This window comes from Phacochoerus africanus, chromosome 3 (genome assembly GCF_016906955.1).
Source record: "Phacochoerus africanus isolate WHEZ1 chromosome 3, ROS_Pafr_v1, whole genome shotgun sequence".
Classification (NCBI taxonomy): domain Eukaryota; kingdom Metazoa; phylum Chordata; class Mammalia; order Artiodactyla; family Suidae; genus Phacochoerus; species Phacochoerus africanus.
This window is the reverse complement of record NC_062546.1, coordinates 113,157,889-113,181,714: the sequence shown is the minus strand read 5'-3', so window position 1 is coordinate 113,181,714 and position 23,826 is coordinate 113,157,889. Positions and strand designations below refer to the sequence as shown.

The following is a 23,826-nucleotide window of genomic DNA, read 5'->3' as shown; positions in this document are numbered from 1 at the left end:
AAAAGGAGAGAGAGAGCAAAGGAGAGAAAGGAAGGGAGGGAGGGAAGTTTCTAAGAGGCTGGTATTAGTTATCTGTTGCTACATAACAGCACCAACACTTATTAGCAGCTTGAAACAATAAACATTTATTACCTTGTGTAGTTTGCGTAGGTCTGGGATCTGGGAGCAGCCTGGCTGGGTGGTCTGGCTTGGGGTTGCTTGTGAGGATGCAGTCCGGACCCTAGCTAGGACTGTTGTCATCTGAAGGCCTGCCTGGGGCCAGAGGACCCTTCTTCAGGCAGCTACCCATGCCTGGCATGTTGTCACTGGGCGTTGATGGGAGGCCTCTGGTTTTTACCATGTGGGTGGACCTCTCTCCCCTAAAAAGCAAAAAAAAAAAAAAAAAAAAAGAAAAAAAAGGGCGTTCTCATTGTGGCTCAGTGGAAAAGCATCCAACTAGTAACCATAAGGTTGTGGGTTCAATCCCTGGCCTCTCTCAGTTGGTGAAGAATCCGGCATTGCTGGGAGCTGTGGTGTAGGTCGCAGACGCGGCTCAGATCTGGCATTGCTGTGGTTGTGGTGTAGGCCCGTGGCTATAGCTCCAATTCGACCCCTAGCCTGGGAACCTCCATCCATGCTGCGGGTGTGGCTCTAAAAAGCAAAAAAAAAAAAAAAAAAGGCCTTTTGAGCATGCCACTTGTCATACCTCTAAGATGGTTCATATTCTTGGCTGCATCTGTTGTGGGAAAGAAGAGTGATGTCATTTTTTCACCTCTTTCTGTAAATAGAATTTATCTAGCACATTGTAGGCTTCCTCAAGAAAAATGTAAAAATCCCAAACTGACGTGATAGTGAGACCTACCACCTCTGTTAAGTAGGCATTTCTACAAGTGGCATACCTAAGAGACTAGTTAAAGCATTTTCTGAAATATAAGTCTACGGTGTAGTAGAACATTATATAGAAATTGCAGGACCTGCTCCTGCTTTTACCTTTGAGTCTCTTTGTTCTCTCTGTCTCTTTTTTAAACACTTTTATTGAGATATAATTCACATGCCAGACAGATTACCCATTTAAAGGCTGTGCAATTCAAACATTTTTTTTTCTTTTGGGGGCTGTACCTGCATCACATGGAAGTTCCCACGCTAGGGGTAAAATTGGAGCTGCAGCTCCCAGCCTACACAACAGCCACAGCAACACTGGATCCAAGCCTCATCTGTGACCTATGCCACAGCTCACAGCAATGCCAAATCCTTAACCCCTGAGCAAGGCCGGGGATTGAACCCACATCCTCACAGACACTATGTCGGGTTCTCAACCTGCTGAGCTACAACAGGGACTCTTAAGATTTTCTCTCTCTCTCTCTCTTTTTTTTTTTTTGGTCACCCCACAGAATTTGGAGTTCCCAGGCCAGGGATCAGATCTGAGCCACAGTTGTGACCTAGTCATTGCAGCAATTCCAGATCTTTATCCTTAACCCACTGTGCTGGGCCAGGGATTGAACCAGCATCCCAGGGCTCCAGAGACCCTGCCAGTCTGGTTGCATCACAGTGGAAACTCCTCAAAGATTTTTAATATATTAACAGAGTTTTGCAACTATCACCTCAGTCTGATTTTAAGAATATTTTATCCCCCCCCACCCCTCCCACCCCGATCCTAGGCTACTGATACTTTGTCTCAATGGATTTGCTTTTCTGGACATTTCATATAAATGGAATTATTCAATATGTCATCTGTTCCGACTGGCTCAGTTCACTTAATATCTTTCTAAGGTTCGTCCTTATTGTGGATGAACTTTATTCCTTTTTTTACTGCTGATTAATAAACTGCTGTATGAATAAACCATATTTTATTTACCCATTCATCAGTTGATGGACATTATTTCCACTTTGGGGCTTATTATGAATAACGCTGCTATGGATAGTTGTGTTCAAGTTTTTGTGTCAGGGTATGTTTTCATTTCTCTTGGGTGGGTATCTAGTATGGGATTGTCAGGTGGTAAGGTAACCATTTCTAACACTTTGAGGAACTGTCAAATTATTTTCTAGAGTGGCTACGCCATTTTACATTCCCACCATCAGTGTAGGGGGCTTTCAGTTTCTCTATATCCTCACCGATTTTTAGGATCCATTTGATTGTAGCCATCTTAATAAATGTGAAGTAGGATCTCCTTGTAGTTTTGACTTGTGTTTGCCTGATGGCTAACAATGTTGAGCATCTTTCCATGTACTTGTTGGCTGTTCGTATATCTTCTTTAGCAGGATGTTTATTCAGATTCTTTGCCTGTTTTTTAATTGGGTTATTTAAGTTATTTAAGAGTATTTATGGAGTCTAAATACAAATCCCTTATCAGATATGTATCATCAGAATGGGACATCCCTCATTCTGGGGGTTGTCTTTTCACTCTTTTGGTGATTTTATTTGACGTGTAAAAGTTTTTCATTTTGATGAAGTTCAGTTTATCTGTCTTTTCTTTTGTTCCTTGTGCTTTTGGTGTCATATCAAGAAAGCTTTGCCTAATGCATGGCCACAGAGATTTACTCCTATGTTTTCTTCTAAGAGTTTTATAGTTTGAGCTCTTACATTTAGGTCTTTGATCAGTGTTAGTTACTTTTTGTATATGTTGTGAGGAAGTGGTGCAACTTCATTCTTTTGTATGTGGATATCCAGTTGCTCCAGCACCAGGTGTTAAAAAGACTCTTTTATCCCCTGTTAGATTGTTTGCACCCTTTTCAAGAATCAGTTGACCATAGATATAAGCATTGAACTTTTGATTCTGTTTAATTGATCTATATGTCGATCCTTATGCACACTGCCTTGATTATGGTAGCTTTGTAGTAAGTTTTGAAATCAGGAGATGTGAGTTCTTTTTATTCAAAGTTGTTTTAGCTATTCTAGGTCCATTACATTTCTATATGAACTTTAGGATCACCTTGTTAATTTTTCAAAGAAGCCAGCTGGAATTTCGATAGAGATTGTAAGATTAAATATATGGATAAATTTGGGGAGTATTGTCATTTTAATAGTAGTAAATCTTCTAATCCATGAACATGGTGTGCCCTTCCATTTATTTAGCTCTTCTTTAATTTTTTCAAATAGTTTTTTGTAATTTTTATAATACAAGTCTTGTACTTTTAAAATTTATTTCTAAGTATTTTATTCTTTTTTGATACTATTATACATGGATTTTTTTTCATAATTTTGTTTTTGGATTTTTCATCACAAGAGAATAGAAATACAATTGATATTTGTAGAGCCTTTGTTGTTTTGTGGGTTTTGGGGTTTTTTGGCTGCATCCATGGCATGCAGAAATTCCTGGGCCCAGGATTGAACCCGAGCCACAGCACCAACCCAAGCCACTGCAATGACAACACCAGATCCTTAACCCACTGTGCCACAAGGGAACTCCCAGAGCCTTTGTTCTTGCTACTAGGTAAGACTGTATTTCTCTACTGTCCTTATGACACAGCTCAGATTACAGGATGTTCTTATCATAGAAAGTTCTATAAGTCTGTTGGGCATTGCATCCCTTGACCCTTATCTGCATGTTAAAATCATCTTTTAACAAGTGCCCAGGGCCCTTCACCAGACCAACTAAATGAGGATAAGGCCCGAGAACTGTATTTTTTTTTTTTAAAAGCTCCCTAAGGCGATTTGGAGCATTTTTGAACTATTGCACTAAATGCATCCATTTCCACCACAGGAACATCTGTCCTTCATCTGTCTATCTGTCAGGCATTCCAGTGTGTCCACCACCAGCACTGCACAGCCCACTCACCTCACGCTCTTTTTCCTATAGTACATTGTTCTGTTTCTGTCTTAAACTACTGCCATTTGCTCACCAATTTTACACTTGCTGATGCAGCCAAGCTTTGATTATACTTTTTTTTTTTTTTCCTTTTTAGGGCCACACCTATGGCATATGGAGGTTCCCAGACTAGGGGTCGAATTAGAGCTGTAGCCACCAGGCTACGCCACAGCCACAGCAACGCCAGATCTGAGGTGTGTCTGAGACCTACACCACAACTCACGGCAATGCCGGATCCTTAACCCACTGAGCAAGGCTAGGGATCAAACCTGTATCCTCATGGATGCTAGTCAGAGTCATTTCCACTGAACCACGATGGGAACTCTGATTATTCTCTTCCTGCTTCGCTTAGAGAAAAGTTTTGTCTGATTGCACTGTGCACCAGTATTGTGTTAAGTGACCTTTTAGCTTCTGTGACAGGCTTTGTCTGTAGGGAGGTTTTCTGAAACCAAGTTTACAGAGCAGTCAAGGGCTTCAAGGCACTGTCTTGGGTGGGATGGAAACGGATTGGGGCTTGTGTTCCTCTGCCTTTTGCTGGGGAAGGGGAACGAGGGTGCCTGGGAAGAGAGGGAACTTGTCTTTAACTCTCTAGAAATAGGTATGTTGTATGTAGCTTTTGAAAATCATCTAAATAATATTCATTGTAGACACAAAGTAGAGAATCCAGATAAGTAAATAAGAGAGGAAAAAAAGAATAAAAATCAGTCACAGTTCCAATTCAAGGGATGAGCTATTAGAAAAATTAGTGTAGGAGTTCCCATTGTGGCTCAGCAGGTGAAGAACCCGACATTGTCTCTACGAGGACATGGGTTCGATCCCTGGACTCACTCAGTGGGTTAAGGATCCAGCATTGCTGCAAGCTGTGGTGTAGGTTGCAGATGCAGCTCAGATCCAGTGTTGCTATGGCTGTGGTGTAGGCTGGCAGCTGCAGCCCCGATTCTACCTCTAGCTTGGGAGCTTCCATATGCCATAGGTATAGCCGTAAAAAAGGAAAAAAAAATTATCTTGGTACAGAAAGCTTCTTTCCACTTTCCTCCAAAGGCAGTCAGTCACTGGGGGTTTTCCTCTTCATGTGTAAGTCTTCTGTCTTTAGAACCAACTGAAGAAGGTCCCACACCTTGTGTATTGTTCTTCCCCCTGCTTTTCCCACCTTAGAGAACATCCCATTTCAGCACATAGAGGTCCACGTATTGTTTGACAGTCGCATAGTATTCCCAGGTCATGCTGCCCCTTAAATCATCTGTCCTGCCCTGTGGTACTTTGGAATGGCCCCAGAGTGTGTGGGAATGTCCTCATCCTTGTACCTGAGTGTGGTTGGCCCTCTCTGTGAGCATAGTTAAAACTCCTAGCTGTGGAGATCATGAGATAAAGCATCTGGTCGGTTTGGATTAGGGTAGGTGCTCTCAGTCTTCCAGGTGGTCGCACATCCACTTCCCCACACACGGCTGAGTGTGCCAGCCGGCCACTCGCCTGGCCCCTGGGACTGAGCGTCCAATGTATTTTAATTTTTACAAGTCTGATGGGTTAGAAACATATCCTGTTAATCGTGTGAAAGTGAGCACATTTTCCCAATTTTTCATTTTTTATTTATTTGTTTATTTTTCAGGGCCACACCTGCAGCATATGGAGGTTTCCAGGCTAGGGGTCCAATAGGAGCTACAAGTGCAGGCCTACACTGCAGCCACATCAACATGAGATCCAAGCCACATCTGCGACCTACACAGCTCACGGCAATGCCGGATCCTTAACCCACTGAGCGAGGCCAGGGGTCAAACCCAGATTCTCCTGGGCACTATGTTGGGTCCTTAATCTGTTGAGCCACAACGGGAACGCCCAAATGAAGGTTCTTGAAGTGCCTGACAGTCACTAGAAGAGAAGGGCCCCGTGTGAGCAGGGAGTGGAGAAGGGTGTGCAGACTGGGCCACACACTTTGGCTGCCTCCTGACCTTATGCCACCCTCTGCTCAGCAGAACCCAGACCATCCTCCAGAGGAGGAAAGCCTTCACCCAGGCCTGTTCCTGGGAGGCCTGACTTCCCATGGGGGCGGTCTGTCCGAGTGTCCCTTCCTCCCACTCCAGTGCCCTGTCGGGACCACCCCCACTGGCTTTCACGGACTTTGGTGTCCCTTAGGGCCCTGCCACCCGCCCTTCAGTCCAGTCTTAATGTCACCTTATCTGGAGCCAGCGACTGCCTTCTGTTTAAACAATTTAAATCAGTGTTTTGGTGAGTGTGCCCTCTCAGACATTTAGTCCACACTTGAAATTGCTTAAAACGGCTCTTGCAGCATGCCTTTGGAATGTTCTCAGGGGGTGACGAGCTTTCTTCTTTGATGATGAGCTTTTTTTCTCCCAGTAGCGTAAGAGTATTTAGACCCCAGTGTCATGACTGGGGGGAGGTGGAGGTTGTAACCCTCAAGTACTGAGAAGAGTCCTTTCGAGGACCCTAAAAATGGTCCTAAACTGCAGTCTTCTGCTCGGTGGTTTCTAGGTCCAGGCTATAAGGAAGGCTGTGGATTTTCTCTCCCGTGGAAAAGCCTCTGGTGTTTTTCATCGAATTTCAGGGGCTTCATGGACCTTCTGAAAGTTTCTCTGAGAACCCTTCTTCCTGAATTACTGTAAAGGCATTCGTTTTCAGAGATTTTGTATTAACCTCAGAATCAGACCTGTGCCTTTTAGTCTTGGATGCACTAAGACTGTTCAGATTTTGAGGTTAGGAGGAGGCCAGTGTCTGTGCCACATGGGAGGGCTGTTTACATTTTGGCAGCTTTGTTACTTTTCATATCCAGTATTTAGAAGCCCACAGAAGGGGCCTCGTGTAGCTAAAGGAGAGAAGTGATGGGCAGATCTACTAGGAGCCTGCAGACAACGTTTAGCAAAAAGTTAAATTCTGAGGGGGGGGGGGGGGGAAATCAAGCATATTTGAGAAAAAGGCCAAATCCGAAGTGTTAATATACAATGTTTCCCCTGTGGTTGCTGTTTTATCTCCTCTTAAATGAGATTATCCGCATGGAAGCAGCGAGCAGAGCAGGTTCTCAGCATATCGTAGCTGAATACGTTTCTGAGTTGCAAAAATATTTTGTATTCATGGCATTTCTCCCCTTCTGAGGTTTTCAAGGTTTTTCATAAACTTGTATTTTAACCCAGTCTATTTTCAAAATACCAGAGTGCATACCAGAATGTCAAGCTGTTACTTGAGTGTTTAAAATCTTGGCATTCTGTGCCTTTTCTTTTAGAAATATTATAAAGTGGGGGGAGGGGAGGGAAAAATCTCCTCTTACATGAGAATAGTCTACATCCTGAAAAAGCATAAAAGGCATCTACTGCTTCAGAGCATCACACGTTTTAGATTTAGAAGAGGCAGCTTGTTGAAAGGAAGAGTTTCATTAACAGCAACAGACTCGGCAGAAGTGGAAATGTTGGTCTATTTTTGGATTTCCTCTGTGTTCGCCTTTGAATTCATCTCCTGATCTCCGTTCTGTCTTCGTTCACCCAGCCGCCAGGCAATGCTGTGCTTGTCAGAATCATCCAGACTCATCAGACTCATTCCAGGGAGAACGCTGATCAGCTGATCGGTGCCCTGGAGGAAGGTTTTGAAGGATTTTTGGTGAAATGGAAGGATGAATAGAGGGAGGTCAGTTACATAGCAGTGTTCTCAGACAAAAGCAAGGGCCGATAGCCCAGGTTAGAGCTCCCATCCGAACTGGAACCTGCGGACACTTTGGGTGTTTTACTTCTCACTGAGTTAGTTACTGGTGGCCAGATGCTTGCAAGTTAGGTTCTGTTGCAGGGCAGACCTGGGCATGTGGGGTCTGCTGGTACCCAGACTCTTGCTGATGGAGAGTGCACATGCTAATAAAATTTTACTCAAAAAATGTCTTTTCCAGATAGGTGAGAAGTGAGGTTTTTTTTTCCCTTTGTCTTATTTTTTGCTTTGTAGGGCCGCACCTGTAGCATGTGGATGTTCCTAGGCTAGGGGTTGAATAAGAACTGTAGCTGCTGGCCTACACCACAGCCACAGCAATGTGGGATCTGAGCTGCATATACGACCTACACTGCAGTTCAGAGCAACGCTAGATCCTTACCCCACTGAGCAAGGCCAGGGATTGAACCTACATCTTCATGGATACTGGTCGGCTTCTTAAGCCACTGAGTCACAGTGGGAACTCTGGCCCTGCCCTTTTCTGAGGGAGGGGATTAGGGCAGAAATTGAGAGCCAAGAGAGAGTAAGTGAATGAGTACCCTGTGGGTTTCCCCTTGGTCTCTGGGAGGCATGGGACTGATGGTGAAGGAATCAGGAAAGGGACAAAAGGTTCCAGGAAAGGAAAGGGCCACTGGGTTGGAGCCACTGTCCTCTCCAGTCTCAGCCTCCCTTGTCCCGTATCTCAGGCCTGTGGGAAGGACACAGAGTCCCCAGGTATTGGTGCCTAGGGCCCCCTGAGGGAGTGTTGAGGTTAGTGGCAAGGAGAGGAGAATGGCAGAGAAAGTCATGTGACAAAAGACAATTTTTTTTTTGTATTGTCATCAGCTTCCCATGGTACATGCAAAAGTGGAACCTCTGTGTTCCCATGGCCCAGATTAAGTCATTGTCCAGATTTTCCCAGACCTGTGTCCACTCACTATCCTTTTATCTTCTTTCTTTCTTTCTTTCGGGCCACACACGTGGCATATGGAGGTTCCCAGGCTAGGGGTTGAATCAGAGCTACAGATGCCAGCTGATGCCACGGCCACAGGAATGCAGGATCTGAGCCATGTCTGAGACATACACCACAGTTCACGGCAACACCGGATCCTTAATCCACTGAGCGGGGCCAGGGATCAAACCTGCATCCTCATGAATGCTAGTCAGATTCGTTGCTGCTGAGCCATGACAGGAACTCCCCTTTATCTTTTTTTTTTTTTTTTTTGCTTAAGTATTTGTAAAACAAATTCGAAGTATCATATCACAGATATCTCAGTATACGTCTCTAAAATGTTTGGGCGCTTTCCTATGTAGCTGTGATGTCATTCTTTAACAGTATTAGTCTTTTGGGAACCAGAGATCTCTACCCAATATTCCATGATAATCTCTGTGGGAAAAGAATCTGAGAGAATGGATGTGTGTCTGTCTGTGACTGGGTCACTTTGCTGTACAGCAGAAATTATCACAACCTTGTGAATTAATTAAACTTCAATAAAACTTAAATAGCCCTGGGGGACAGAAAACCCCACCTTTGTAAATTAAAAACTCTTTTAATTTACAAAGGCAGTTAAATGTCAAGTTTTATTCTAAATTAAATTAGAATAAATTAATCTAAATTATTCTAAATTAAATTAATCTTTTTCAGGTAAACTTTCTTTTTTTAGGAAAAAAGGTAACCAACCTCTTAAAAATTTAGATTGATTGCTGTGTAGCCCTGAGAACTATGTCTAGATACTTACATCACAACACAACAATGGGAGGGAAAAGTATGTATACATGTATGTGTAACTTGGTCCCCATGCTGTACAGCAGAAAAAAAATTTAGATTGTGTTCCCCAGGGACTCCGCAGTTTAAGGATCTGGCTTTGTCACTGCTGTGGCTTTGGTGGCTGCTGTGGCACCAGTTCGATCCCTGACGTGGGAACTCCACATGCTATGGGCACGGCCAAAAAAATTAGATTAAAAGATGCTAAGGTTCAAAGATGAACGTGTAGGAGGGAGCTACTTTACAGGAGGTGGTAGCCGATGTGACTTTGAAGGTGATCTCTTCATGGCTTCCATCATGTCAAGTACTGTTCACAGTCCTCTGCACGTACCTACTTCATACTCAGCATCGCTGCTTCGGAGTCCCAAACAGCCCTCGGTGTCCGGGGCTGGCCTTGCAGCCCCCTCTGCCAGCCCCCAAGCTCTTCATCTGGTATCCCCAGACTTCAGTGAGTGGTAACACCATCCTTTTGCTGCACAGGCTGAACACGTACGAGCCGTCTTTGATACCTCCACCTCCTTCAGTCCTCCTTCCAACCTTATCAATTTCACCTCATTCTCTTAAACCGTGCACGTCCTTCTGCCTGTTAGCACCACCCTAGCCAAAGCCCCCAGAATGGCCCGCTGGTGTTTCTTCCATTTTGACCTTCTTCCAGCACTTCTCCCCATTTCAACCTGAGTGAGCTGTTGAGAACATAAGTCTGATTTTATTCCATCCCTGCTTAAACATCCTTCGTGGCTCACATAAAATAAGTGGTAACTCTTTCTACTTTGGTACATTAAGATTCGATTTTGTATAACCGACTGATGCCAGGGCATGAGCAGGTGTGCCCAGACCTGGCCTGGCTTCTAACGGAGCCTGTTTCGCTCAGATTTTCACCGATTTTTGGGTTTTTGATGGTGTGTTTTCATCATTGCTTGTCTCGCCACCCCCTATCAGCCGAGAGAAACAAGCAGTAACAGTGTCGTAACAGCTCAGATATACAGAGAGAGAATAGGGTGTCTGTACACAAGGTAAAATTGCTAGTATATGGTAAAGCATTCTTGTTAAAATTCTTTGCATAATGCAGTTGGGTTTAAAATTTTTTTATTTTGGGAGTTCCCATTGAGGCGCAGTGACAATGAGTCCGACTAGTATCCATGAAGATGTGGGTTCGATCCCTGGCTCACTCAGTGGGTTAAGGATCTGGCGTTGCTGTGAGCTGGTGTAGGTCAAAGATGCATCTCAGATCTGGACGTGGCTGTGGCTATGGCGTAGACAGGCGGCTACAGCTCCGATTGGACCCCTAGCCTGCCTCGGGTGCAGCCCCCCCCCCCCAAAAAAGAAATTATTTGGAAAGTTTTCAAAAGTATACAGCAAAGAAAATAGTACAATGAAAACCCCTTTACACCCACCCCTGGGTTCAACAGTTTTCAAGATTTTACCACATTTGCTTCCTCTTTTTATTTTATTTATTTATTTGTTTTTTAGGGCCACATTTGCGGCATATGGAGGTTCCCAGGCTGGGGGTCTAATTGGAGCTGTAGCCACCGGCCTACACCACAGCCACGCCAGATCTGAGCCGTGTCTGCGACCTACACCACAACTCACAGCAACGCCGGATCCTTAATCCATTGAGCAAGGCCATTGATCGAACCGGAAACCTCATGGTTCCTAGTCAGAACCATGTGCCATGACGGGAACTCCTGCTTCCTCTTTTTAAAAAATATCCTTTTGGAAGTTCCTCAGCAGGTTGGGTATCCAGCTTTATCTCTGTAGTGGCTTGGGTTGCTGCTGTGGCCCAGGTTTGATCCCTGGCCTGAGAACTTCCAAATGCTGTGGGACAGCCAAAAAAAACTCCCCCAAACAAAAAACATCCTTTTGAAATATGTTGAAGGCCAGACGTCATGAATTGAGAGCTTTTTTTTTTTTTTAATTATAGTATTAGTAATAGTTAAATATATTTTTAAAAACAAGACATATTGGGCATTGGTAGATTATCTGAAGCATTGGGCAGAATAATTTGTAAACCCTTGCAAATTTAAGCTATAAAGGAATCATATAAAGAGATGTGTGGAGTTCCTGTTGTGGCTCAGTGGGTTAAAGATCCACTGTTGTCTCTGTGAGGATAAGGGTTCAATCCCTGGTCTCACTCAGTGGCTTAAGGATCCGGTGTTGCTGTGGCTGTGGTGTACACAACAATAGCAGCTCCGATTTCAACCCCCCTAGCCTGGGAGCCATATGCTGCAGGTGCAGCACTGAAAAGAAGAAGATGATGTGTGAGAGCTTTTAAAAACTACCCCAGTGATGCTCGGTCCTTTGATTCTAGACTAGGATTAGGATTAGGAAGTAGGACTAGACGGTCATCTCTGAGTTTCCCTTAAATCATGAGATACTGAGATAACCAATTTCCTCACTTTTTGCTGCTACTTTATTATTACTTCAGATCTCTAAGTTAGGCATGCAGTGTCTCAGAAATACCCTCATTTTCACTTTCCTGATTGCAGTGTTTCTCCTAATAAGACCCCAATTTAAAAGGATCTTTAATTTTCACAAATGATTTGAGACAATTTCTGGCCTAAGAGAGGGAACTTGTAAAGAAAAAAATGTTATTGTTTTATGATCTGTGTCTTATTAAAATAAGGGCTGTTTGTTCTCAAAGCCATTTTTCTGTTGCTCCTTTTTTAAATTAGTTTCTTTATTTGGTTCTTCTTTTAGTTTATAAAAGTATGTAGAGAAGTTATTCTGAGCAGGCCATGATGAGTTTTTCATTTAATTTTAAAACAGTCCAGTTTTTTAAATTCTACTCTGGGGGAGAAGTTTTACTTATTTTAAACATCCAGAGATTAAAATCTGCTTACTGCATAAAAATCCAGGCAGTCAGGCAGTGCTTGGGAACCATGTCAGTGGCAGATCAGATCTCTCTGCCTAAACTGTCAGTGTCCAGAGTTTCTTCTAGACCAGTTATTTTAACCTATGAATTTTAGCATATTAGTATGCTTTGCAGAGGGCCCATGATCTTTTCCTAAATAGCTCTGTTTGGTATAATTATTATTTGTATAACTTGGTTATTTGCATAACTTGAATAATGCACACACACCGTTTGGGATGGAAATTTTTCTTTCTAAGTCCACACGTGTGACATATGGAAGTTCCTGGGCCGGGGGTAAAATGGAGCTACAGCTGCTGGCCTACACCATAGCCACAGCAATGCCAGATCCGAGCTGTAGCTTGCAGCAGCACTGTATCCTTAACGCACTGAGTAAGGCCAGGGATTGAACCCACATCCTCACAGATACTGTGTTGGGTTCTTAACCTGCTGAGCCACAACAGGAACTCTGAAAAACCTCATTTTAGGGTGTAGTACCAGCTGTGCCCTTTCAGGCCACACCGCCATCCCTGCCGAACTGTAGGGAAGCTGGTAAAAGCAAAGAGGGAAGGGCGTCCTGTCTATCTCTCTGTGGATTCTGCTAGTAGAGAATATTGATCAGTGCCGAAAAGATAATTTGTTGATAGGTGGCCTTTGTGTTTTGTTCCAGATTCACAAGAAGTGGACGAACATCTGGTGGCAGAAGTGGTAGAAAAATTTTCGACAGAGGCTTGTTCTAGACCCTCGGAACACGAGGTGGCTCCACGGGCTGCTGCAGACTCTTCCCCCATCAAGGATCTCAGAGAAGAACCTGAACACGATGTTAGCAAAATCTCAATAGTGAGGCCATTTTCCATAGAAACCAAGAAGCCCACAGATGTCCTGGCGGCGCTTGGAACAAAAGCAGCTCATGGCAGCACCCCTGCTGTCTTAGGCGAGGTGGCGGCCCCCCGCTCAGTGGGTGGCACCCAGGACGAGGCGATGACAGAGGACAATATAGGGGTCATGCTGGGGGCTTCCACGGAGGTCGACCTGAAGACGGGGAGCACGGGCCTGGAGCCCGCAGTTGGCAGAAGCAGGCTGAGGAAGCCCAAGCCCGTACCCCTGAGGAAGAAGGCAATTGGCAGCGAGTTCTTGGGTTCCGACCTGGCTCCGGAGGGCACGCACCTCACCAGGCCGTCCTGCCGGTTCGGTCCTGATGAGGTGGCTGAGAATTCCAGCCCTTCCCGACTAGGAGTTGCCAGGATCCAGAAACATCCCCCTGCAGTTAAGGAGAGGCCAGGCGTCCCTAGTAGTGACACCAACGACTCAGGGTTTGAGGTGCTTGAGGAGGCAAGGGGCTCACCTCTGAGGCTCCAGTTGGATTTCGCAGAAGATGTGGAAGATGCAGAGTCCAGGGAATCCCTCCCGCAAAAACTGGGCAGGAAGCTGGGGAACAGACTGACCCCCGAGGTCAGGAAAGATTGCTCTGGGGAGCCAGTGGGCGCCAAAGATTTGGAGTTGCTTCCAGGCCTGGCTGCAGAGGATGCTCCCGGCCTCCGAGACTCTCCGCCGTTGGACCCCCGTCCCTGGGAAAGCCCTGGCCTCGGTCCCTTTGGAAGCCCCTCCATCCTGCAGCACTGCCCCCCGCTCCCCTCTCAGGGCTCCTACTGCTTCGACCAGGACGACATTGACGAATCCCTGGATCCCTTTAAACCCACTCTGACTTTAACAGGCAGTGACTTTGTGTCTCCCACCGGTAATCATATCAGTGAAATCTTAGAGTCACCCAAGAAGCCAAAGTCACGTTTAATAACGTGAGTGAGGTTGGGTGGGGGTGTTGCATTCTGTCCTCCTTGTGAGTTTGGCAGCCACTGCTTTTGGTTTTGGTGAACGAAGTTCTCTCGGAGGCGCCCCAGGGCAGACAGCAAGCTCATAACTTCCTACTGCAGTCTTCACTGTTTACCTAACTCTGGTGTGGAGTCCCACGTACCAGAGGTTTCCTTCTTGTCTGCCTTGCTTCTGAACCCCTCAGCTTATTCAGTTGAGTTCTTTTTCCCTCCCACCTTGGGTACTTTTTTCCTGTTCAATAAAAAAGAGCATGTTGGAGTTCCCACTGTGGCACAGTGGGTTAAGAATCTGTTTGCTGCAGAGCTGAGGGTTGGATCCCTGGCCAGGTGCAGTGGGTTAATAGATCTGGTGATGCCACAGCTGCAGCTCAGAATCAGTCTCTGGCTTAGGAACTTAGGGTTTTCAGAAATCCTGTCTGAGCTGTCAGGAATCGTTTTATACACAGGATTTTTTATATGCTTGTATTTTTATGCAAGTATCAGTGCCAGTCGCCATCTTCTGACTCTCTGTGGGTAAAAGAAAAATTCCAAGTGTGCAAGTCACCTGTGTAGTGTCAGTAACATGTGGCAAAGGGTCTTATAGAAGTCTTTTCACTTGAGCTCTGGTTTTTGATGGAAACAAACCCACCACTAAAAGGTGTGAGAATTCTTATGTCTCCTGGTAAAGCTTCTGGCTCTATTAGTGAGGAGGTGAAAAAAAAGTCAAGAATATATTTTAAACAGTTGCCCAGATCTGACTGAATTAGTCCATTAGTCTTTTGTCGTGTGAAATCTTTCTCCTGACTCCCCTCTTCTGTGAAATCTGGAGCTACTTTTGCAAGGTCCTTGGAGCTCTCAGAATGGTCACCCTCAGGCCATGGTCCGTGTCATGTTTCAGTTTAAATTTGTCACAAAGTTCCTTATCACAAAACTTGAGTCAACCATCTTTCTCAGTGTCCTCTGACATCTTACTAAAAATTAGATGTAAAGAAGGACCCGTGACATGGAGGATGAAATAGGGAAAGGGAAGGTGAGAAGAAATGCTTCTTGTCACCACAGCCCAGCTGGGACAGTGATCTCCAGCATGATTGTGACTTAAAGGAAAATGCCGGGTGGCCTGGTGATTGGCACCAGAGAAAAAGGTTTAAAGAGCTGAGCGTTATCAGTCAGGACCAAAAAGCTTGAAGAAGGTAGGAACTGGTCCTTCCGCAGCCCCAGAACATTCCCTAGAACATCGGAAGAAATGAAATGTCATTCGTAGTTCTCAATCTGTTCTTTGGTTATAGATGAGCAGTTAAATGGTTGCTTAAAAGTATTTTGGATCAGGTGTCCTCAGAGTACTCTTATGTGGCCCAGGTTAGTTACCTACGTCTAGACAGTGCCCAGGGGATGCGATGGCCAGGCTTTGCCTGGATGCTTTCTAACATGGGCTACTGTAGGTATGGGTAGTCCTTCCCAGCGGGGTGGATAAGGGGTCACTGGGGGGCTCCCTTCATTTGCTTGTTGAGGGCGTGCAGTTGTGCGTTCAGGTTGCAAAAGAGCCAGTCAGGGCCAGAGGAAGAGGAGTTATCCTACACCTGTTTTCTGCAGCACCGAGCACTGTCTCCCCAGTCCTGCCACCCTCACCTGCTAGCATTTTCCTCCTGTTATGTTTTTGATGAATGGACTTCTTGATCTAAAAACCTTAGAGATTTTTTTAAAGAAACTCATATGTAGCCAAAGTTCTTGTTTCCTCGTCCTTTCTGCAGAAGGGTGCTCGACCCCTTGTGTAACTCTGGGATTTTCTTTAGCACATCCCCTCATTGTAGAAATATATAGGTGGAGGTAGACTCTAGTGGAAAGTTAGAGGTTCTGATAACCGTACTTGTGTGACTTCTTAAAAGATGATGTAAGTCACTTCTCATATTCTTTTTCCATAAACATCATCCTATGATTTGGATTTTGTGGACCAAATAAGGTAAATTATTTAAAACCACTTTGTTGGAGTTCCCATCATGGCTCAGTGGTAATGACCCCAGCTAGTATCCATGAGGACACAGGTTCGATCCCTGGCCTTGCTCAGTGGGTTAAGGATCCAACGTTGCTGTGAGCTGTGGTATAGAGCACAGATGTGGCTCAGATCTGGAGTTGCTGTGGCTGTGGTGTAAGCTGGCAGCTGTAGCTCTGATTGGACCCCTAGCCTGGGAACCTCCATATGCCTAAAAAAACAAAAACAAACAAAAAAAAGTAAATGTACTCAGGTTCTCTGGTGGCGCAGCAGGTTAAAGATCCGGCGTGAGTCACTGCTTTGGTGTGGGTTCGATCCCTGGCCTGGGAACTTCCATGTGCCATGGGCACGGGCAAAAAGAAAAAAAAAAAGAGTAAACATACTCCGCAGTCGTGTTGTTTTATACATTTACAAGTATTTGAGAGTTTACTCTTCATCTGTGCATTTGACTGTCTGGCAGTTCCAAGTTTTTCTACCATGTCCTTACTCCTGATAATCATTCACTCACCAGTGGTAACAGTCACCAGGATGACATTTTTAATTTGTGTCTCACCTCATAGAGAGTGTTTTGCAGTCTCTATGTCTGCCAGACTAGAGAGAAGTATTCTAGGCTTTACATGATTTTTCTCTCCATCTGTCTCTTTCCTGTCTCTAATTTCGTTGGTGCCTCAGGACCTCTGAACAAGTGAAATTTCTCTGTTTTCTGTTGTAAGTACCCCCACTGTTGTTTTCCGTTTCTCGCTGGGACCTTTGGCAGCTCCCCCGCCGCCTCCCTACCCCCAGCATCTCTTCATAGCATGTTGGCCTCCCTTTCTGAGTTTGATCTTCTGGTGGTTTTGTGCATTTCATTTGCTGCCCCATGAGTCAGCTGAGCCTTGCAGTCTGTGCCTCAGGGAGAGGAGGTGGGCCCTCCCACCTCAGGTGCCAGAGCTTGCATTCCCCGGCTTGGCACGCCCCATGTGGCGCTGCGCTGCTGCGTGCTGGCTTGGCCCCCCATCACCCCCGCAGTGTCTGAGGAACTGCTCTGCTATTTAATGTCAGAAACAATTGATGTTTTTGATGATAGGAGAAGGTGGCCGCCTTGGAGCAAGAGATACATTTTATCTTGAGTTTGGTGGCAGGGGTGACTTTCAAGCCTGGAAAGAAAACCAGGCACTAGGGGGTGGCACCTAGGTATGCTGGTCTTTGCCTTTGCCCCACAGAACAAGAAAGACTTGCAGGGGTCAGAGTGTTGGTACTGGAAATTTTAAGTTCATCATAATGGAACAGGAGTTCCCATTGTGGCTCAGTGGGTTAAGGACCCGACGTAGTGTCCGTGAGGATGCAGTTTTGATCCGTGGCCTCGATCAGTGGGTTAAGGATCTGGTGCTGCTGTGAGCTGATGTGGCTCAGATCCCGAGTTTCTCTGGCTGTGGTGTAGGCCTGAAACTGCAGCTCTGATTCAGCCGTAGCCTGGGAACTACCATATGCCACAGATGTGGCCATAAAAAGAAAAAAAAAAAAAAAAGAAAGAAATGAAAAAGAAAAGAAAAAACAAACAAAAAACAGAACAGAATCTGAACTAGCCTTCGGATCACAAAGTTTGTACCAGCTTAGGAGTTCCCACTGTGACACAACAGGATCAGTGGTGTTTCTGCAGCACCAGGACGCACAGTGGTTTAAAAGATCTGGTGTTGCCACAGCTGCGGTGCAGGCCGCAACTTCGGCTTGGATCTGATCCCTGGCCTGGGAAGTCCATATGCTTTGGGGCAGCCAACAAAAACAGAACCAGCTTAAATACAGCAGGTGCTTTGAGCTTCCCCTGTTCTGGCCCTGACGTTCGCTTTCCATCTTCCTACGTAATAAGAATGATAACACTTTACTCAGGTATTTTTATTTCATCCCTTCTGTTGCCCAGCCCTCCTCTGTGAGCACACAGGTCTGGAGCTGTCTTACCAGACTCCCGTGGCTCTTAGTGCAATAAAGAATTTCTAAAGAACGTGGTCTGGCGTGGTAATTTTTCTAGCAAATACCAAAGCTACGTGAGTGCAGGTCAGGTGACCCGACCGTCTCCAAGTGCTGGGGCTACTCTGGGAAAGGCTACTGCTGGTATACAAGTAGTGACCCAGGGGCCTGGGTCCTGGTGGTTAGCCTCCCGCAGAAACAAGTGGGGCGGTCACTGAATCACAGTTCTTTGCTTGCCCTGTCTCCTGGGAGAAGATCCAGAGACGGGAAGGTGCTCCCATGTCTGCTCGTACACATGTGACTCGTGTGGGGCTGCTCGCTTCGGCTTCTGTCTGCACACTCCGCCGCCCGCTCCATCTCCTAGCTCCAAGGCTGTCAATGTGATTCCAAACCGGCCTGGTGTCTTGTTTGTCTTTTCCCAGGAGTGGCTGTAAGGTGAAGAAATATGAAGCCCAGTCTCTTGCTTTGGATGGGTGTTCTCAGGTAAGTCTGTCCCCGCCCCCCCCGGACAGTGTCTTCACGGGTGGTGACTAAAGAAGATTTTCCCATGGGGATCTGAGAGCTCAGCTGTGTGGAAACCAGTTCCCAGATGCTTGGCCTCCTAAGATGATCTGAGAAGGCCTCTGAAGACAAGGGATCCTTTGCAGTTACTCTTTTCCCACTTTTTTGGTAAAGTCCCTCTCACCCGTCTCGTTCTCAGTCTCATCGCTAAGGTGCATCACCACTGGGTGTGAAACTTCTGGGGCCCCAAAAGGGAGTGGATTTGAAATATTGGTGTAAGTTTTAAGAAGGTAATTGACTCCAGTGGCTAGAATATATATATATATATATATATATATATATGTATGTATATATGTTTTGGCCTCACCCTCAGCATGCAGCCGTTCTGGGGCCAGGGATCAAACCCTGGCCACAGCAACAACAGTGTTAGATCCTTAACCCACTGAGGCACCAGGGAACTCCTGGATAATATATTTTTTAAGTCAGATGGTTTTCCACTTTATTGCTTTCAACAAAATAGGAGAACCTGAATGGTCAGCAGATAGATGATTATAAATAATTTTTGACGCAAAGGTATATGCCAATTATATCTCAATTTAAAAGACAATTATTGATGATAGAATTTTTTGGTTCATAACTTGGAAAGGGCTTCAAAGAATTGAGACGTTTTTGTTATAAAACTTCCTTTTGTTTCATCTACTTATATAAGTAAGACTTCTGGCTTCTTATTGATTATAATTATAAAATGAAAAACAGGAGTAAAATTGATACTGACTTTTGTTTCATTCTAGCAGCACATATTTTTCAATGATAATTAATTGGGAAACACAAATAAAAAAGCCAAAAGTCTGGACCCATTTGATTGCAATGAGGTCCTTTATTTTTGCCTTTTAAAACTTTTTTTCAGTGTAACTGTGATTACAAAAATATGCCCATTGGTTAATAGAATCCATTTTAAGTTTAATTTAAACCAAAAACTTGGAACATGGTTTAAGATTTTGAAAAACCAAAAAGATTTGCAATTTCATTGCTTATTCATCTATTACAATGTATAAAGTATTCATCTTCACATGCTGCTAAAACAGGCAGCAAGAATCATGAAAAATTTACCTTTGACTTACTTCAGGAAAAAGACACATTGCATTGTAAAAGTTTTTAAAAATTGATGCAACAAAATTGTAATTGATGTCCATTTTTAAAAAATCTACTTTCATTTTCTGTTGCACTTATCAGACACTGTAATATTTTTAGACTAAATTGTGCATTTGTCATTATAATGATGACCCTTCATAAGAAAAAATGTTAGCACTTACAGAGACTTATGGTCATAGAGAAAAAATTTTAAACAAATAGGAGAGCATTAAATGACATTCAGGCATGCAAATGCATTTCTTTGGAATAATTTCTTGATGGAAGTAGAGAGAAAATGCAAATTCAAAGAGGTGAAGGAATAATGTAAGTTTCTATTAAAGAGCTTGTTCATGTTTGATTTTTTAAATCAGAAAGTATCAAATAACTAGATTAAATTAATAAGCAAAATTCATATTTAAAATATAACAGAATTTGTTTCTTTTATTTTGTATCTGTATGAGAGTATGGATGTTCTCTAAAGTTAATTATTATAATTTGTAATAATTTTATGATGTATATAAGTCAGATCATCATGCTGCACACTTTAAAGTTATACAGTGCTTTGTGTCACTTACAACAAGAAAACCAGAAGGACAAATAAATAAGCAAACAAATAATGCATAGCAGATATTGTATCCCTTGTGACTATTTGAACTTCTACTCAGAGGTTTTTATTTTTTGTTTAATTTATAGGGCTGCACCAGTGGCATATGAAAATCCCCAAGCGAGGGGTCGAATTGGAGCTGCAGCTGCCGGCCTGCACCACAGCCACAGTATTGCCAGATCCGAGCCGCATCTGCGATCGATGCCGCAGCTTGTGGGCAACACCAGATTCTTAACCCACTGAGCAAGGTCAGGGATTGAACCCGCATCCTCATGAATACGGGTTCTTAACCCCCGGAGCCACAATGGAAACGCCTACTCAGATTTTGGATGTCACCTGAAAATGCAAAGGAGTATATAAATTTCCCCAAAAAACTTTAGGAGCAGTCTGAGCAGAATACATGAGAACCACTGCCTTCAACCACGTAAACATCTTGCTTATGAATTTAGACTAGAAAAGCTTAATTTTTTCAAACCTCAAGTTGAAATCACAGAAGCAAGGTCCTAGAAAATACAGCCTTTTCTGACTCAGAGGCTGCAGCTTCTTTCCTGGATTGTCCCCCAGCCTGGGGACAATGCCCGTTGCTCAGTGGCCGCTGCATGGCCATCCCTGTGAGGTGGCCTTCCCCGTGGCTTGCCCTCCTAATCGGTAGCATTTTCTCTCTTGCCTTCCCAGGATGAAGGAGCAGTGATCTCCCAGATTTCTGACATTTCCAACAGGGATGGCCATGCAACAGATGAGGAGAAGCTGGCGTCCACAACCTGCGGTCAGAAACCCACCGGGGCCGAGGGGAAAGGTGAGCCAGAGGAAGACCTGGAGTACTTTGACTGTTCCCATGTTCCCGTGTCTGCCATAAATCATACGTTTTCATCCTCAGAAGCAGGTACGGAAGCTTATCTTCATCTCTCTAATGTACATAAGCAATTGAAATGCCTGGAAGCCCAGAGCAGGAGATGCCTTAGAGAGATTAGAGAACCTTTGAAGAGTAGATTAGGTTCCTGATCTGGACTTTGCCTGGAGGAGAGACACACAAGGATGTCTGGAAGCGCTGTGGATGCGTGGATAAGTGTGGCGGGATGTACGGAGACACCCATGTGTCAGCCTGCTTCCATCTGGTCACATCCTAAAGTAAAGTGTCGTGTACCCATGTTGTGATTTTGGGGTCCTTGTTTCACGGGCAGAAATACCGACAACAACATGTATAGTTACTTCTATGTACAGGCACTGCTCTTAGTGCTTTTTGTGTATTCGGTCACTTCTCAATAGGCAGCATTCTCTTTCCCCCTTTTCAGAGCTAGTAGGTGAAGCCGAAGTTAAATAACTCGGCCAAGATCACTTGTCTAGTTGGTGGGAGGGCTAGAAGTCTAGTTCTCAGCAGTCTGGTTCCACATTCCTCTAACCACAAAGCTAACGTTGTAATGGGATAGTTTTCATCACGGCCGACTATTATCAATGTTTCTGCTCACAGATGTGGTGGATGGAAACCGACCAGTACCCTACAGAATCCTTCTTCATGTTCTGATGCAGACCTAGACTAACCTGTGCTGAAACTTCTGTCTTCCGCTTTTGAACCTTCTAGATCCGAGGCCCTTTTCCAGGTCGCAAGCTGTGTCGTGTCCTTACCCGTGACTTGTGAAATGTTTAGCACCACGTTCCTGACTCCACTAGACATTATTTAAGAGCTCAGGCCTTCAGTGGTGTAATGTAGTGTGGGGCTTTTAAAAATTTTAAAAATCACCATCTATCGTCTAACCAGGGAAGCAGGTAGAAATCTGGACTCTGTGAGGTTATCTCTCCAGCCACCCCACCTACCTCAGTCTCAGTTTCCCATCTGTCAAGTAAACATGCCAGGCACTGTTATTTCCTCCCAGGCCTCTTTCTGCCCTGACATTCTCCCCGACAACCCTGTTTGCCAGGTCCTTTTATGCCCCCTGCACTCGTCACACGGGATATTCTGTTACCTACACTTATTCTCGTGTGTGAAACACCTCTTCACCATCTCCTATAGAAATTATACCCATCCTTGGAGTTCCCATTGTGGTTCAGCAAGTTCAGAGCCTGACATAGTGTCTGTGAGGATGTCGGTTCAGTCCCTGGCCCTGCTCAGTGGGGTGCCACTGCACGTAGGTCACAGATGTGGCTCAGATCCAATGTTGCCTTGGCTGTGGCCACGGTGTAGGCTGCCAGCTGCAGCTCCATTTTGACCCCTAGCCTGGGAACTTCCATATGCCGCAGGTGTGGCCCTAAAAAGAAAAAAATACAAAAAGGAAATTCTGCTCAACCTTTCAGGCCTGTCTCAGGTCACCTGGGTCCCAGCACATTTCTTCCCATGTCCCCCATTCCCTGTATTAATTTTGGAAGGTATCTTTGACAAACTTCTTGGGATTAAGGACTGTGAGTGACTCATCTAGGACTTTCCTCTGGTGTAGGTGCATGGTCCATGTTTGTTGAATGATCCCCTTCCTTATGAGGAGGAAATTCCTTTGGCAGAAGTTTACAGAGCCAACAGCACAGCTCCCATGAACACTGTCAGAACCAATGATTAGCTGTGTCATGAAGCCGGGGCCTTGCAGGGGTGGGAGGGGACAGAGGTGAGATTGGCAAAGCCAAGTCTGTCTCCTGGGAGGTCACCTTCAGGCTTGCTCTTGATAGATGCATCCACAGCTGTGCCCTAGGAAACCTCACATGGGGATGGGAGGGAACCAGCCACGTCTTTGAAAAGCCCAGTAGCTCTCTGTGAGTAGAGGGCTAGTGGGAATACGAGGTCATCCCAAGGAGTTTGGGCTTTATTGGTGTAGGGGAGCCATGGAAAGTTTTTAAGCAGAATAGTGCTGGTCACATTTGTGTTTCAAATAATTCATTATTGACAGGTTGTACACTAAAGTAGTAATTTGTGATTGCATATTGAGGAGTTGCTTTAGCGTTTCGTGTGCTTCTCCATATTTAAATTTTTTTGTTCAATGAGTTAAAGCATGTTCCTTTAATTAGAAAAGGCATAGTGTTGGTTTCTCTAAAATGTTGCCTCTCTGGTGTTCTCATGTGGTGCAATAGATTAAGGATCCAGTGTTGTCACTGCAGGGGCTTGGGTCACTGCTGTGGCATGGGTTCAGTACCCGGTCTAGGCACTTCCACATCCCCTGGGCACAACACTCCCCCCACCCCGCAAAAAAAATAAAATAAAATGTTGCCTCTGGGCAGTAGAATGGAGACAAGGAAACCAGTTTGAAGGATACAGGGAGGATAAGGCGTTTAGTTTTCAGGCTTCGAAGTTTAGAGCTTTTTGTTTTATCTGCTACATTTATTAGTTTGACCGAGGGTACCCTTTGGGGCTGGAGTGTAGATTCACCCCCAATGTGGTGACGGTATAGCTTTCAGTGTTTCCCGTTTCTGAAATGACCCCGTGGTTAGTACAATTCCTTTGCACAACTTCTCATGGACACCAGGGGGCAGCCTTGGCCATCCTCTCCACCTGAAGCCCTGGTTCCCTTTATGGCCGACTAACCCGCCCCTCTTTCTCCTGGCTGATTGGGACTTTGAGCACAGACAGCACAGCACCAGCAGAATGCAGCGTGCCTTTGGAAATCTTGAGATGCTGTTGGTAGGTCTGTAGATGTCCTTCTGGGCCTGCGCTGTGGTGTCCCAGAGTATCTCACTGGGAGGGAACGTCAGCCACTTCGTGGGATGACTGTAAAAATGATTGTCTGTGTTGTAGGCATGGAGAAAGAGATGAGCCTGAAGATGGAGAAGGATGGATCCACCATGCCCGTGAGTGTCC

The 23,826-nt window shown here is 44.9% G+C and overlaps 1 protein-coding gene across 14 annotated transcripts in view; it reads left to right on the top strand.

The window, feature by feature from the left end:
* Positions 1-23,826, top strand: part of TACC1 (transforming acidic coiled-coil containing protein 1) — a 109,267-nt gene that overhangs the window by 62,250 nt on the left and 23,191 nt on the right. For 7 of the 14 annotated variants that reach the window (XM_047772425.1, XM_047772431.1, XM_047772424.1 and 4 more), the window contains 4 exons: positions 12,747-13,872; positions 18,238-18,298; positions 20,727-20,934; positions 23,764-23,816. In XM_047772425.1, the coding sequence (XP_047628381.1) occupies positions 12,747-13,872; positions 18,238-18,298; positions 20,727-20,934; positions 23,764-23,816 (1,448 nt within the window). The remainder of the gene's footprint in view (positions 1-12,746; positions 13,873-18,237; positions 18,299-20,726; positions 20,935-23,763; positions 23,817-23,826) is intronic. The other 7 variants (XM_047772429.1, XM_047772434.1, XM_047772428.1 and 4 more) reach the window with 3 other exon arrangements.